Below are 13,167 nucleotides of genomic sequence, written 5' to 3' on the forward strand. Positions count from 1 at the left end.
TCTCTTTGCGTAGGTGTCTTTGGCTGCCCCACCACTGTGGCCAATGTGGAGACTGTTGCCGTCGCTCCCACTATCTGCCGGCGTGGCGGGGCATGGTTTGCAGGCTTTGGTCGGGAAAGGAACTCTGGCACCAAACTATTTAACATCTCTGGACATGTCAACAAGCCATGCACTGTGGAAGAAGAGATGTCTATCCCACTGAAGGAGCTGATCGAGAGGCATGCTGGTGAGGGCACTTACAGCTTCACGACTGAACGTCTGTCTATACCGGAGAACCTGCAGCTCTTGCAGTGTACGCCATTTGGGACACACATCAGACTGAACTGTTCTATTTGCCAAAACGCATACATGGCTCCTTGTCCCCAATTTGCAGAACCCCCCTGATTTTCTAGTACAGACTCTTAACAAAGTTCTGTCATTGCACCTCAGTGCTGGCTATCACATCCTGACTATTCCTGTACTAAAACCCACATCTGAACCTCTGGTGTGACTTAAGCTCACTGCTGAGATCTTCTCCTCTAAGGGTGCCCACACCGCTGTACCAAGGCAGTGCTATACTTACCTAAAGCACCTCGCAGTTCCAGTACTGTGACTCACTCACTTTTACTCACAACGCCTCACATCTGACGTGTGCATCACCTCTGCTCTTTCACTAGAGGAACCCACACCCTCAATGTCCATGCACCTTCGGCCTTATCTGACGTATCTTTTTTGCTGTCTTCACTAGTCGCACGTATCTAGATTTGATAAGATTCCCTTTGTAATGTGGCTTTGATTCTTTCTCCATCCAGGGGGGGTGACCGGAGGCTGGGATAACCTTCTAGCAGTCATCCCTGGGGGCTCATCCACACCTCTTATTCCCAAGTCTGTTTGTGAGACGGTGATGATGGACTTCGATGCACTGGTACAGGCTCAGACAGGCCTCGGAACAGCAGCTCTCATTGTTATGGATAAATCGGTAAGGACTGAACTAGTCATATTGTTTAATGTTAATCTCTCCTCATACACTAGTTGCACAGTAAAAATCTGCCAAGTGTGCTTGTGTAACAGTCTCGCACAACCTCTCACTGGTCCTAGCTGCTACTCCTGTTGTTGTTGCTCTGTTAACTCCAAATATTTAATAGGAGACTCTCTGCTACCCCGCTTAGCACCAGGATCTCCCAGCCTTTTGGGGACGCGTCCACCAATTCTCGTGGCAGCAGCGGAGGGGCCAGGTGAGGGGTGCAGTGAAGTTTGGTGATACCGGCAGAAGGGAGCCCCGTAGCATCAGGCAGACGAGAGGACAGCACTTAGTGCGGCTTGTAGCTCAGCGCTGGGGTGGATATGAGCTGGTGAGGGACCCAACACTTGATTGCCCCTTGTGAGCTCCCTGACTCTGGGCATTTGGAATGCAGACTGTGGGATATTGGGACGCCCCCCAATAGGGCATTCTTGCACTGCTGATGCTGAGCTGCTTGAACGACTGAGAAGTCACCAGTGTTCCACTCTGACTGACTTTGCTTGCTCAGGGTTTTAGTGGAAATCAGTTCCAACTCTTACTGCACTCACCCTCATCTCAAGACTTGGTGGAGCGAATAATTAATTGTGATCGGTAAGTTGGTTACATCCATTTCAGGTCTCCTGAGACAGCACATGTACTGTCACTTGTGAGAAATTTGGTATTAGATTAAAGGGATCTTTAAACTGCCCATTGCTTACCATTGATCACTCAATCCTTGCTTTTCATTAGTCCTCGGATACCAGTTACTTTCTTTTCGCGTGTTTGTCCTTTCCCTGGAGCATGGACCAAGTACTACTTCCTGTGTTCGCCCAGTGTCCTTCCATTGGTTGTGTGCTTTTGGAGGTACTTTTTTATTTTATTTTAGATGTAGCACTCCTCGTTACTCTGATGATACTGCTGTTTGCACCCTTCCGTCCCTCATTATTGCTACTTGCACACTCTCTCTCTCCCATCCACCCTGTGTTGCTAAATGGTCCCTCCCATCCCTCTGTATTGTTGTGTGTCCCTCTTCTCTCTTCATCTGTAAATGTGTTTGAACAGTGCAAGTATCTCAGTGAATCATCACCCTACTATTATCAGATAAGAGAACATGTTACAGGTAATAATCTTTGCTGCACAAGGGCACACAATGCTGCCTTGGGCAGATGAGATCGCATGCCAGTTCTCCTGGCCCTACAGCGATTGGTCGCCCCTACTTCTGAAAGGGAATACTAAAATGAAAAGTTATCTGTGCACGTAAACACTGCGGCTGGATTATTATAAGAAGATGGTATATTTTCTATGGGTCCCCTAATGTTTTCGGTGGGATCACAGAAGTATTTATGAGAGCAAAGCGGTGTCATTCAGTGTTCACTGTCCTCTATAAAGCACCGCCTAAGGCCTGAGTAATCACAGAAATACAAAGCAAATTTGCTTGCTTTTTTGTAATATTTTAATATTTAGCAAAGCATATCAAGTGTGCAGAGAGTTGGACTCCATTGTTGCTGCTGCCCTGTTCATAAGTCCATTGTACATGGACCAGCCGTCTAGGGGTGAGGGCCTTGAGTATTTCATGACATCTTCCTCAGGGCATTCGGCGTTGAGATCCTGCCACATGTCTTCATGGTGGCCCAGACACTAGAGTACAGTGGATTCGTCTTCATTGTGATCGAAGAATACCTCCTGTTCCTCTTCATGTGGCTCCGTTGATTAGGGTACTTTGCTGTCCAGTTGATTGCGCTCTGTTTCCCTCTGCTCTAAGGGTTTTGGTGGGATGTGAAACTCTTTTAAAGGGTCACTGAACTCCTCCTTCCCTTTTGGGAGTGTCGATATTTTGACTTTTCAAAGTAGGCAGCTCTTTCACCTTCGGCTCCTTGTCCTTCACACCTTCCGTGTACCTCCCAGCGTTGAGGGTTGGTTAGAAGGCCTCCCTCATTAGTGTCCTTTGGTCCACACCCGGGCAGCTCTTTTTGTTTGTGCTATCCTCCGCCCATTTAGAGTTTTGACGTTGAGGCAGTCTTTGAGAACTTGGAGTCCCGTGCCTTTCGTGGTCTTAGTTACTTTTTTCTTCTTCTTTTCGGCATCTCTCACCGCCCTTCTTGCAACCTTCAACTTCTCTGCATCAATGACTCTTGCCTCAATGTCCGCCTCTCCTTCTTCTTCTGGCTTGACTTCTCAGCGTTCTCCTCTTCCTCTTTGCTGGAGAAGCCCGGGTCCTTCAGGGACTCCTGTGTCCACAGAGTATCTGCTGTGGCGTGGTGTGGTAGGACCTATTTGAGTCTCGCTTTCAACTCTTTGGGAAAAATTATGTGCAGGCCTTTCAGTCATCTTGGTCTTTGAGAGGCAACAGTTGTGCTGATCTCTCTGTGCGACTTGTGATGGCAGTTGGGGCAGAATTTAAATGGGGTGTCCTCCATGTCCCCTCACTGCCTCCCTCCTCTGCCTTATCCAACCCCGTGGTGTTCATCGTCCAGTTCCACCCATGGGTTTGAGAAGGTTCCCCACCTCTGCTCTTGGACCTTTTGTAGCCCTCCGTGTTCTAGGTGGATAAACCTCTGTTTTCAGTGGTTTCTTAGAATTCTTCTGAGCTCCTCCATCTTGCTTTCAGACGCAATGAGAGAAGAAAGAATCTTAAGATGGCGACCATGCACTGGAATCTCCAGGACACACATCTTGCATTGCACAGAGAATGTACTTACTAACAAGAGAGAGAACAGAGAAACACAGTTCTGGACCCAACTCCTAGATGGTAGAATATATGCGGAGCGTGTGAATCCAGAAATGGGTTCATGCTGCATAGCTTCTGTTACAGGTAAATAACTTTTCTTTGTGCCTGCCTGGAGCACTACCTGTAGAAGTTGCTGATGTTTTACATTTTGCGTTTTCTTCATTGTACTTCTGTTTTCATACATCCTGCTATCAGCTGTATTTTATGTACAATATCCTTATTTTATGGGTCCGTCTCCCTTCCTTCCACAGACTGACATTGTCAAAGCCATTGCTCGCCTGATCGAGTTCTACAAGCATGAGAGCTGTGGGCAGTGCACTCCGTGCCGCGAGGGTAGGTTACCGAAGGTCTCTCCTGGGGGCATTGATGCATATCTTGAGATACAAGAATGAGAGCTGTGGGCAGTTCACTCTGTGCCGCGAGGGTGGGTTACTGATGGTCTCTCCTGGGGGAATTGATGCATATCTTGAGATACAAGCATGAGAGCTGTGGGCAGTGCACTCCGTGCCGCGAGGCTAGGTTACCGATGGTCTCTCCTGGGGGCATTGATGCATGTCTTGGGATACAAGCATGAGAGCTGTGGGCAGTGCACTCCGTGCTGCGAGGGTAGGTTACCGATGGTCTCTCCTGGGGGCATTGATGCATGTCTTGAGATGCAAGCATGAGAGCTGTGGGCAGTGCACTCCGTGCTGCGAGGGTAGGATACCGATGGTCTCTCCTGGGGGCATTGATGCATATCTTGAGATACAAGCATGAGAGCTGTGGGAAGTGCACTCCGTGCCGCGAGGGTACGTTACCGATGGTCTCTCCTGGGGCATTGATGCATGTCTTGAGATACAAGCATGAGAGCTGTGGGCAGTGCACTCCGTGCCCCGAGGGTAGGTTACCGATGGTCTCTCCTAGGGGCATTGATGCAGGTCTTGAGATACAAGCATGAGAGCTGTGGGCAGTGCACTCCGTGCCGCGAGGGTAGGTTACCGATGGTCTCTCCTGGGGGCATTGATGCAGGTCTTGAGATACAAGCATGAGAGCTGTGGGCAGTGCACTCCGTGCCGCGAGGGTAGGTTACCGATGGTCTCTCCTGGGGGCATTGATGCAGGTCTTGAGATACAAGCATGAGAGCTGTGGGCAGTGCACTCCGTGCCCCGAGGGTAGGTTACCGATGGTCTCTCCTGGGGGCATTGATGCAGGTCTTGAGATACAAGCATGAGAATTGTGGGCAGTGCACTCGGTGCTGCGAGGATAGCTACCATCTAACCCACTGCCTCTGTGACCTCCCCATTCCCTCTCTGCGGTTACTCGTCCAACTCCTTCCCCTCACTCCAACCCTAGGGCTGTTGAACTCCCTTGGTCTTGCTCAGTTCCAGCAGACCTTTTCCTCCTGCTGTCTGCCTTCTACCCATCGACCATGATCCACTCATCCTGCCCTGTCTCCATCTCTCTCTCTCTCTTGCTTTCATTGCCGCCCAGGGCTGCTATTGGGTTCTGTGGGATATATAGGACTGTACATACAAAAGTGAAGAATAAGACCTTGTTCCGAGTTATGAAACTCATTCTGTGTTAGTCTAAGCCATGCACAAGGTTTACGTCTTCTCTCGAACTCTCTAGGAGCTGATAACAAATGCAGTCTTATCCTGCTTCTGTTCTTTACTCCTTCCTGATCTGCAATTCCCTTTCCGACGATTACAGTGCCCACTGCATACATCAAAACCCCAACTCACAATATGTGATCCCCTCTCCCCTTTCTCCATGGTTTACTTCTTTAGATGTGTGTTTGTCAAATGAGACCTCCTAAAAGACTGATCTAATCAACTCCTTTTGCACCTCGACAGTTCATGGATTATTACACTGCCTCACAATGCAGCAACCGTCCACGACCCACCTTCCTCTCCTATCACTTGCTGACTTGCTGCTGGTCTGTGACCCTCTACAGCGCTCCGCTGCGTTTTGGCTTGTTTTACGCTATAGAAATGGAATATACATATATACGTACAAAGACCACGTCTACTGGCCATGCCACTGCTTCCTTCCCTTCTACTTTCTATATATAATTTGACTGTTTTTGTTGTTTCTCATTCTCCCTGTCTCTTCCCCTCACTTTCTCTAGTATTCACCCTTTATTTCATTGATGGTTGCAACCATCCTCTTCCTTACAGGTGTGGACTGGATGAACAAGGTCATGTGGCGCTTTGTCAAGGGCAATGCACGCACGGATGAGATAGACATGCTATGGGAAATCAGCAAACAGATTGAAGGACACACCATCTGTGCGCTGGGAGATGGTGCCGCCTGGCCAGTACAGGTAATCATGCGCCTTCCAGCTGATTGCCAAATTTTTGCAGTGGTCATGAGGCATTGAGTTCTCATAGTCTTGGAATGCCAGGGGCAAGGGCTTCATTGGGTTTTATAGGTGAACAGCCAGCGCAGCTGATGTGGGTGTAGGAAGATTGGAGAGTGTTTGTGTAGGAAAGTTTGCGCAGTGGAGTGAATGGCGCTTGAGTGCAGTCAGAGTGGCGCTGCTGCTTCAGTTCTATGTGGATTGCTTATTCTCAAGTTCCTCCAGAAGGGGCATATTTTACACAGGTTCAAGACTTGGTATCTGCCATGTTGGTACCAGATAATGCCAAGGTTTCTATAGTGAGCAGCAGACGGTAGTTCTGAGTGGTGAATGGCGATCCCTGGTGGCAGCTGAGTGTAGTGTTTCACTCCCTAAGGAGCTCAGAGTAAAGAAAAGATGCCTCGGGCCATCATCGCCAGATTCGTCAACACTTCCTGCTGGCTGGACTTGCTGCCCACAACTTAAAGAATCTGCCATCACACCACGTGCAAGAAATCTACTGCTGACTGAAGCACTCTGACAAACTTCCCGGCCCTCTCTCCTGTCGCCAACATCTTCGAAGCAGTATTGTCTATCCAACTCAACTCCTTTTAGGAAGCCAGCAACCTTCTCTGTGACTTCCAGTTGTGCTTCCCCCACTAAGAGACACCTAAACATTATGACAGAACTTCTCAGCCAGGACAGTGCTCAAAGCTGCGTTTTGATTTCGCTAGACCTGCTTGCTGCTGTGAATTCTGATGGCCACAAACTTCTTCTTTGCCAGCTGGAGGCTACATTTGGGCTTGAATGAGTCGTAATCCAGTGGTGTTTTTTTGTGTGGTGGACTTTAATATTGCGCGTACTCAACCCGAAGGTATCAGAGTGCTTTACATGAGCACCAGTTGCTTTACAGACACATTAATTTTTTGGGCACAGGAGATTAACTGATTTGCACAGAATCACAGGATGTTGAGCGTCACAGCTGAGACTCCCTACCCTGTTCCCCAGCTTCGAAGTAAACTGAGCCATCTGCTAAAGCTCAGACCTTGCCTATCTAGAATCATTTGACCTGTGGTGAGCCTTAAACATCGTCCATTTGGCAGACCCTTAAACTCCTTTGTGACAACCGTTGCAATGATCACTAACCAGTTATTTATACTATGGCAAAATTCTGATGTATATTATACTCCAGAAAGAACCGAAGCATAAAAATGCATGTGCACGATTGTCTCTAGTACTTCCAAAAACAGAATGAGAACTGGCTCTGCATGAATGTGCGATTCAGATCATTGGCCCTGGTTAACCAAAGATACTTGGCCATGATCTGGCTTCCTTTGCTCAGCACTTCATCAGCCCCTGCTAAATTAGTGTAAAATCTTCAACAGATACATCATTTTTCCAGATTAATTCCATAATCAAGAAAATGCTTTTGTTTTTCCTCCTCTGTCACCCCTGTGAAATACTCCCTTTACTTGACCTCAAGCTCGAATCGCCCAGCCGTGGCAGTAGTGTCTTCAACTCCTTCACTGGTGGCTATGAGGGGGACTTCTTGCAAGTCAATAAGTAAGTTACAAGGTGCACATAGATCATCTGTGACCCAAAATGATTGAATCTCATGCCCCCACTGCACATTGATTGAAGGATTGTTTTCAAAACACTGTGCCTGGTCCACCAATCTTTCCACGGTGCAGCCCTGGGCTGCAGCTTCAGATTGGTCCCTTCTTAGAGCCCCCCACGTGCCAAGGTCGGCCTCCATAAAACCACCTCAACCTGCACCCGTCTACAAAGAAGAGGTTTGGCGGAAGATTTCTACCCCTCCGAGGCTCATCCTTCTGGACCTCTCTCCCATGGCACCCATGCAGTGAACCCAACGTCGGCTCCTTTGGAAAGCCACTGAAGACCTCCTGTTCCTCCAAGCATTTACTACTCAATGACCCTACTCCAGGCGCTCTCTCTCTGTAGAATCGCTTGGTTGTTTCAGCGCGTTATTAAAGCGTTAAACTAATTCAATTCAACCCAACATGATGCTGCCTTGGTTACTCTTTGTAGTAATCTGTACTCATTTACAAAAAGATTCCAATACCCTCTGCGCAGCACTTGTGAAACTTCCTCAAGCAGTGTTTATTATCACTATCAGTTGTCTCACTATGGTCTGCCACATCAGATTTCGAACAGCAACATCTAACATGAAAGGTTTCCTGTTGGTACCAAAACTGATATTTGAATAAAAGCGTATTTGTTTAATTTAAAACAGTATACTATACGTTTGGTACGCCCCCAAAAGGCAGAACTTAAAAGTTTACGTAAGGACCGTAAACCTCAATGGCTGTGTTAGCCATGAAACCTCATTCTTGTTGTTAGTGTTGCATGTGCAGAATTTGCTGCAGGAACTCTTTATTGCCTTAACTTCAACTTTACAGAACATTTCATACGTTTTTAGAGCTCGATCTCTGGCATTTGTCTTTTTAAAGTTATAGTGGTGCAATCACTGGCAAGTTAGATTTCTTCCTCTTACATTTCTAATGCGAAACGCTTCATTTCTTTCACAGGGGTTGATCCGACACTTCCGCCCTGTGCTAGAGGACAGGATGAATCAGTACGAGATGACGAAGACCCAGCAAGCTCGGGCATGAGGCAGAGATGCCAACATGAGGCAGAAGATGTTGAGACAATGCCCACTTTGCCACTTTCTGATTCCCCCCCCAATCCTCAGTTGATCATCGAAGAGCTGCTATTGTCATCAAATAATTATTTGTTGTGCTTCTTTTATTTATCTTTTTCAAGGTATATGCCTTTTCTACTTGGGCAAGTTTGCCTTTTGACTTGCATCAGAGTTAGGTGTGAATTTATTTCATGGTTGGACTTTTGGCTCTTCCTGGCTGTGCATGGGCACTTTTCCATTTCTTGGGGTTTCCGCTTTTCTGCTCTCTTTAGGGACTGTATTGTGGCTGATCCATCGCTCCAGACATACAATGAATGTACATCTGATCACCAGTAGCAAGGCAGCTTAAGAGTTGTGAACGATGAAAACAGAGGGCACTTTTCAGGAGAGCTAAATGCGTGCCACACAACTGCGGGATGACAAAAGGAAGCCATCTCCACAAACCCAGTTTTCCTTTCTTTAGGGATCCTATTTCATTATGTTCTTTGGGTTAATCCCTGCTGGGGGGACTGCTCTAAGAACCTGTTTAATCGTGTTCTTTGGGTTAGTTCCTCCTCCAGGCACTCCTGAGATCTTTAGCCCCAAGTGTGCAACGTTTCTAGGACCTCTGTCCAATCCAGTAGTGTGAACTCTACAGCAGAGGTAGCGTCAGTGTTGAGTTCCAGGAGTTTTGAAAAATACTTGATGAGTATGACTTCAATGGGTTGTGTTTAAGGGCATTTATTACAAAGTAAGATCAAAGTTCTAAGACTTTTAAAACGGAAATCTGACAATCTGTTTCAACTATGCCCAAAAAGTGAAATTGTAACGGTCATTTTGTGTTTGCGGAACAAGATCTTTCTGGAAGAAGAAACTGGCGGAGCGATGGTGACCAACTGGGAAGCAGAAATGTGGTGGGACTGTACAGTGTCTAACTCTTGCCTCTGAGTGCTGTAGATAAGGATTTAATAATAAAAGTATAATTTAAACTTTTAGTGCAATTCCGCGTTTCTTTATTCTGTCAAGTTAGCAAATTGAAATGTTTGAGGCATATGAGCTGCAGATCACACACTTAGGATAGATCGCCATCTGGTGTTGGGCTCGGATGCTTGCAGGTTGTTGTTGTCTTCGGAAGAAGTCTTTGGTCACGAGATAGGTGACTCCTCCCTTGGACTACAGTGCGCATGGGCATTCACTCCATCCTCAGATTGTTTTTTCCGCCATTGGGTTCGGATGTAACTTTTCCACTCCGGTAGAAAACTTCAAAAACAAGCTTTCGAAGCGAAAAACTTTTACAAAACTACATCGAGGCACCTTCACTCGACATCGAATTCATCGGACCGGTTCCGGACGTCTACCCGGGCGATTGGACCTACGGCTCATGGAAAGGACGCCGTTTAAAAAAAGCCCCCAGTGTGGCGCAAAATTCCCACACGATGACCATCATAAGGTCTGCAATCAGAGAGGGCTTCGCTGTTCTGTTTCGGTGTTCCCTCAGCCTATCTTTTGCATTACTTGAAAGCGTGATTTTGTATATGTTGACATTCTAAACGCAAATTGCACCATCTTTTTAAATCATTACTAATCGTGCTACTTTTAAACAGGCACTTTTGTCTTTTAAAACCTGCTGCTTAAATCGTTTGCACATTACATATTTGCACATCGTTGATCGAGTGATTTAGCTGCCATATTGGGGGAGTATTTCGCTGTTATGTTTTCGGCTGGTATTCCAGACGCTCGACCCAAGCGGACCCGGTGTAGGCGGGCCCGCATTGCACCTGGGCTGACACGTCAGTGGGGGGGGCGTGGTCTAATGCATTCAAAAGAGGCGCTGGGACGGCCGCGCAGCGGGCACGCGCCAGTCTGCGCCCGAACCACGCCCAGCGCCAGGACCCCTGCCCCTCCATATACATACCTTTACAGCAGAAGTGAGTTGCTGGCTCTGGACAACACCCTATGCAGGCCCCAGGACTGGGACCTATCCTGTGAGGTTTCAGAGCTCTGGTCCTGCACTAGATGCGCTCTTCAGAACAGGGGGCTTCGCGAGGGGGCAGGCCTGAATAATCTGTTGGACAGGAAGCACATAGTAGATGTAGCGAATAAGGGTGGACTTAATGCGCACTCCGCGTCTAGAGCTAAACAGCCCCAAATGTTAAGCTGTATTTTGGTAAATGTCCGATCGCTACACAAACAGTTATCAAATTTGTGATTTGATTGAGAGTGGCGCCACTGATATAATTTTTTTAACTGAAACCTGGACGGACAATACATCCGGTCCAGATTGGAATATTGCCTTACCAAGTGGGTATGTTGTCACTTCCCAGGATAGAATAGGTAAGAGGTGGGGGGATAGCAGTTGTTCATTTAGCACACCTAAGAATTCGTGCGGAAACGTACCTAGATCTTCCCGTGGAAGTACTTTCTTTTACCATCTATGTAGGCAACTCCTATAAATTAGCTCACCGTCCACCTGGGCCCAAGTCCACTTTTCCTGCCATGCTTATGCATTTTTTAGAATCCCGGATGGATCACCATCCTTTAATTATTCTGGCCGATTTTAACTACCATCATGAACTCACGGATCAGCCGGAAGTGGCTGTGCTGATTGAAAACTTAGCAGCATTAGGTTTTAATCAAGTAGTTAAGGGCCCTACTCATAGCCTGGGCCACACTTTAGATGGCATTTTTATTAACAACATGGACCTGGAGATTGTCAATATTATGACTCTTCCTTGGTCTGATCATAGGGCAGTCTATTTTAATATCATGACTGTAGTATCAGTATTCCCCCCTGGTCCCAGGTTAGAGAAGCAAAAGATTAGACCATGGTCTCAGGTGACCGCGGACAATTTTCGCTCTGTACTGGGAGGTTCACGTCCCACCTACAGCAGAGATATTTCCGAGGTGGCTTTGCTCTTTAATGGATGGCTGGCGGCGGCGGCTGATCAGGTAGCACCTGAGAAGCTGCTTGGCTCCAGGAGAACCAAACCATCCGCGCCCTGGTACAATAACAAACTTAAGGCCCTGAAGGGCACTTGTAGGAGGGCAGAGCGTCTGTGGAGAAGGGACTACAGTGTTGAGGGTAAATGTGAGAAGTTGGCCTGGTATATGATGTTCACTAGTTGAAGTGACCACCTTGTACCATGCCAAGCAACCCTTATGGTGTGGTTGTAAGTCAACCTTTTCGGACTAGCTGCCCTAGTGGTAGCGTAGGCTAAGCAGTCTTTGAGGCTAAACTCGTTCAAGCGTGTTAAGCAGGCTGTTTTAACAAATGCAACCCTCCTTTATACCAATGAAAGGACACCACACAGATATATATTGAAAATATATTTGTATTTATTTCTCAAAGTATCCCCTAGACTCTTTATGAGCACGGGAGCACAAATCGTTAAACAAGACAATGCGATAATATACAGAAGTTGCACTTTATATGGATGGGCCCTGGTGGCCACTCAAACCATATACTAAAATAGTGGTATAAGTACCACGAACAGGAAAGTGAAAAGGCCTAGGGCCTCTAGAATCGCTGGGCCTACAAGGAGCTAACTTCAGTTAGTGACCAGGAGGTCCACGGGTCGCGTGTGCAGTGAGGAAAGTTACACGCGGGCTCCCATAGGTTTTCAATAGGTGCGTAAAAGTTACAAAGTTACTGCAGAAAGGGTCTTCTGAATGGACTACGATCTTAAGAGTTGAAACACAGACACTAGAGATGATTCTCTACACTTGGGCACCGAAGTGCCAGCTTTACCTCACCCACAGGAAGCGGGTGCATAGGTCTCGAAGTGCGTCGGGTTTCTTCTATCGATTCAATGGAGCCTGATGACAAAGATGCTGCAGGCGGTCGGTCCATAAGAGATGCGGTGGATCCAAGAGTGGATCGGAGTTGTAGAAGACCTGAAAGCAGAGGGGACAGTGTTCACAGTCACTAGCCAGTGACCGGCGTGGCACCAGGTAGGTACCAGGCGATGTCGGGTGCAAACAGGTGGTGAAGGGTAGCTTGTCTCCGCAGCCACGTGGTCCCTGAAGGTCGACGACGTCCAGGAGTCGGTTCACAAGCTGTCCCACGCAGGCTCTCGCTGTCGGCGGTGTCGGCGACTCAAAAGAAGCAAACAAGCCTTGGCAAAGGCAGGAGTCGTGGAAAGAGAGGAAAGCTGATTGTTCTGACCAGCAAGGTCAGAGGGGCTGCTCTTTTGGAGAGCAGCTAGGGCCAGTCTTGAGCAACCAGACCAGCGTCGTTGATTTTAGGTTTCGTCGCCAAAATGACCACTAGCCAACGGGCCAGGGACCGGGCAGGCGCGTCGAGATGCAAAGTGCAGAGGGGCCCCACGCAGATCGTGGAGATGCTGGAGGGCTCACCTTTGGTGCAGATGCTGCTCGATGGTTGGGCTTCTCAGGACCCAAAGCACAACTTGGAGGGAGCCTCTGTCGTTGCGCTTGCAGCTTGTCGTCGGTCTTCCAAGATGGCTGGCTCCACGTGTCTCGGTGCCTCCACGGGTTCCTTC

At 47.8% G+C, this 13,167-nt stretch overlaps 1 protein-coding gene across 1 annotated transcript in view; it reads left to right on the top strand.

Moving 5' to 3' along the window:
- The window catches only part of NDUFV1 (NADH:ubiquinone oxidoreductase core subunit V1), a 52,357-nt gene extending 42,697 nt beyond the window's left edge, over positions 1-9,660 (top strand). The window contains exons 7-11 of the mRNA XM_085651503.1: positions 14-226; positions 792-958; positions 3,959-4,040; positions 5,864-6,009; positions 8,574-9,660. Of these exons, the coding sequence (XP_085507629.1) occupies positions 14-226; positions 792-958; positions 3,959-4,040; positions 5,864-6,009; positions 8,574-8,657 (692 nt within the window). The 3' untranslated portion in view covers positions 8,658-9,660. The remainder of the gene's footprint in view (positions 1-13; positions 227-791; positions 959-3,958; positions 4,041-5,863; positions 6,010-8,573) is intronic.
- Positions 9,661-13,167: the final 3,507 nt, after the last annotated feature.

This window comes from Triturus cristatus, chromosome 4_1 (assembly GCF_964204655.1).
Source record: "Triturus cristatus chromosome 4_1, aTriCri1.1, whole genome shotgun sequence".
Taxonomy (NCBI): domain Eukaryota; kingdom Metazoa; phylum Chordata; class Amphibia; order Caudata; family Salamandridae; genus Triturus; species Triturus cristatus.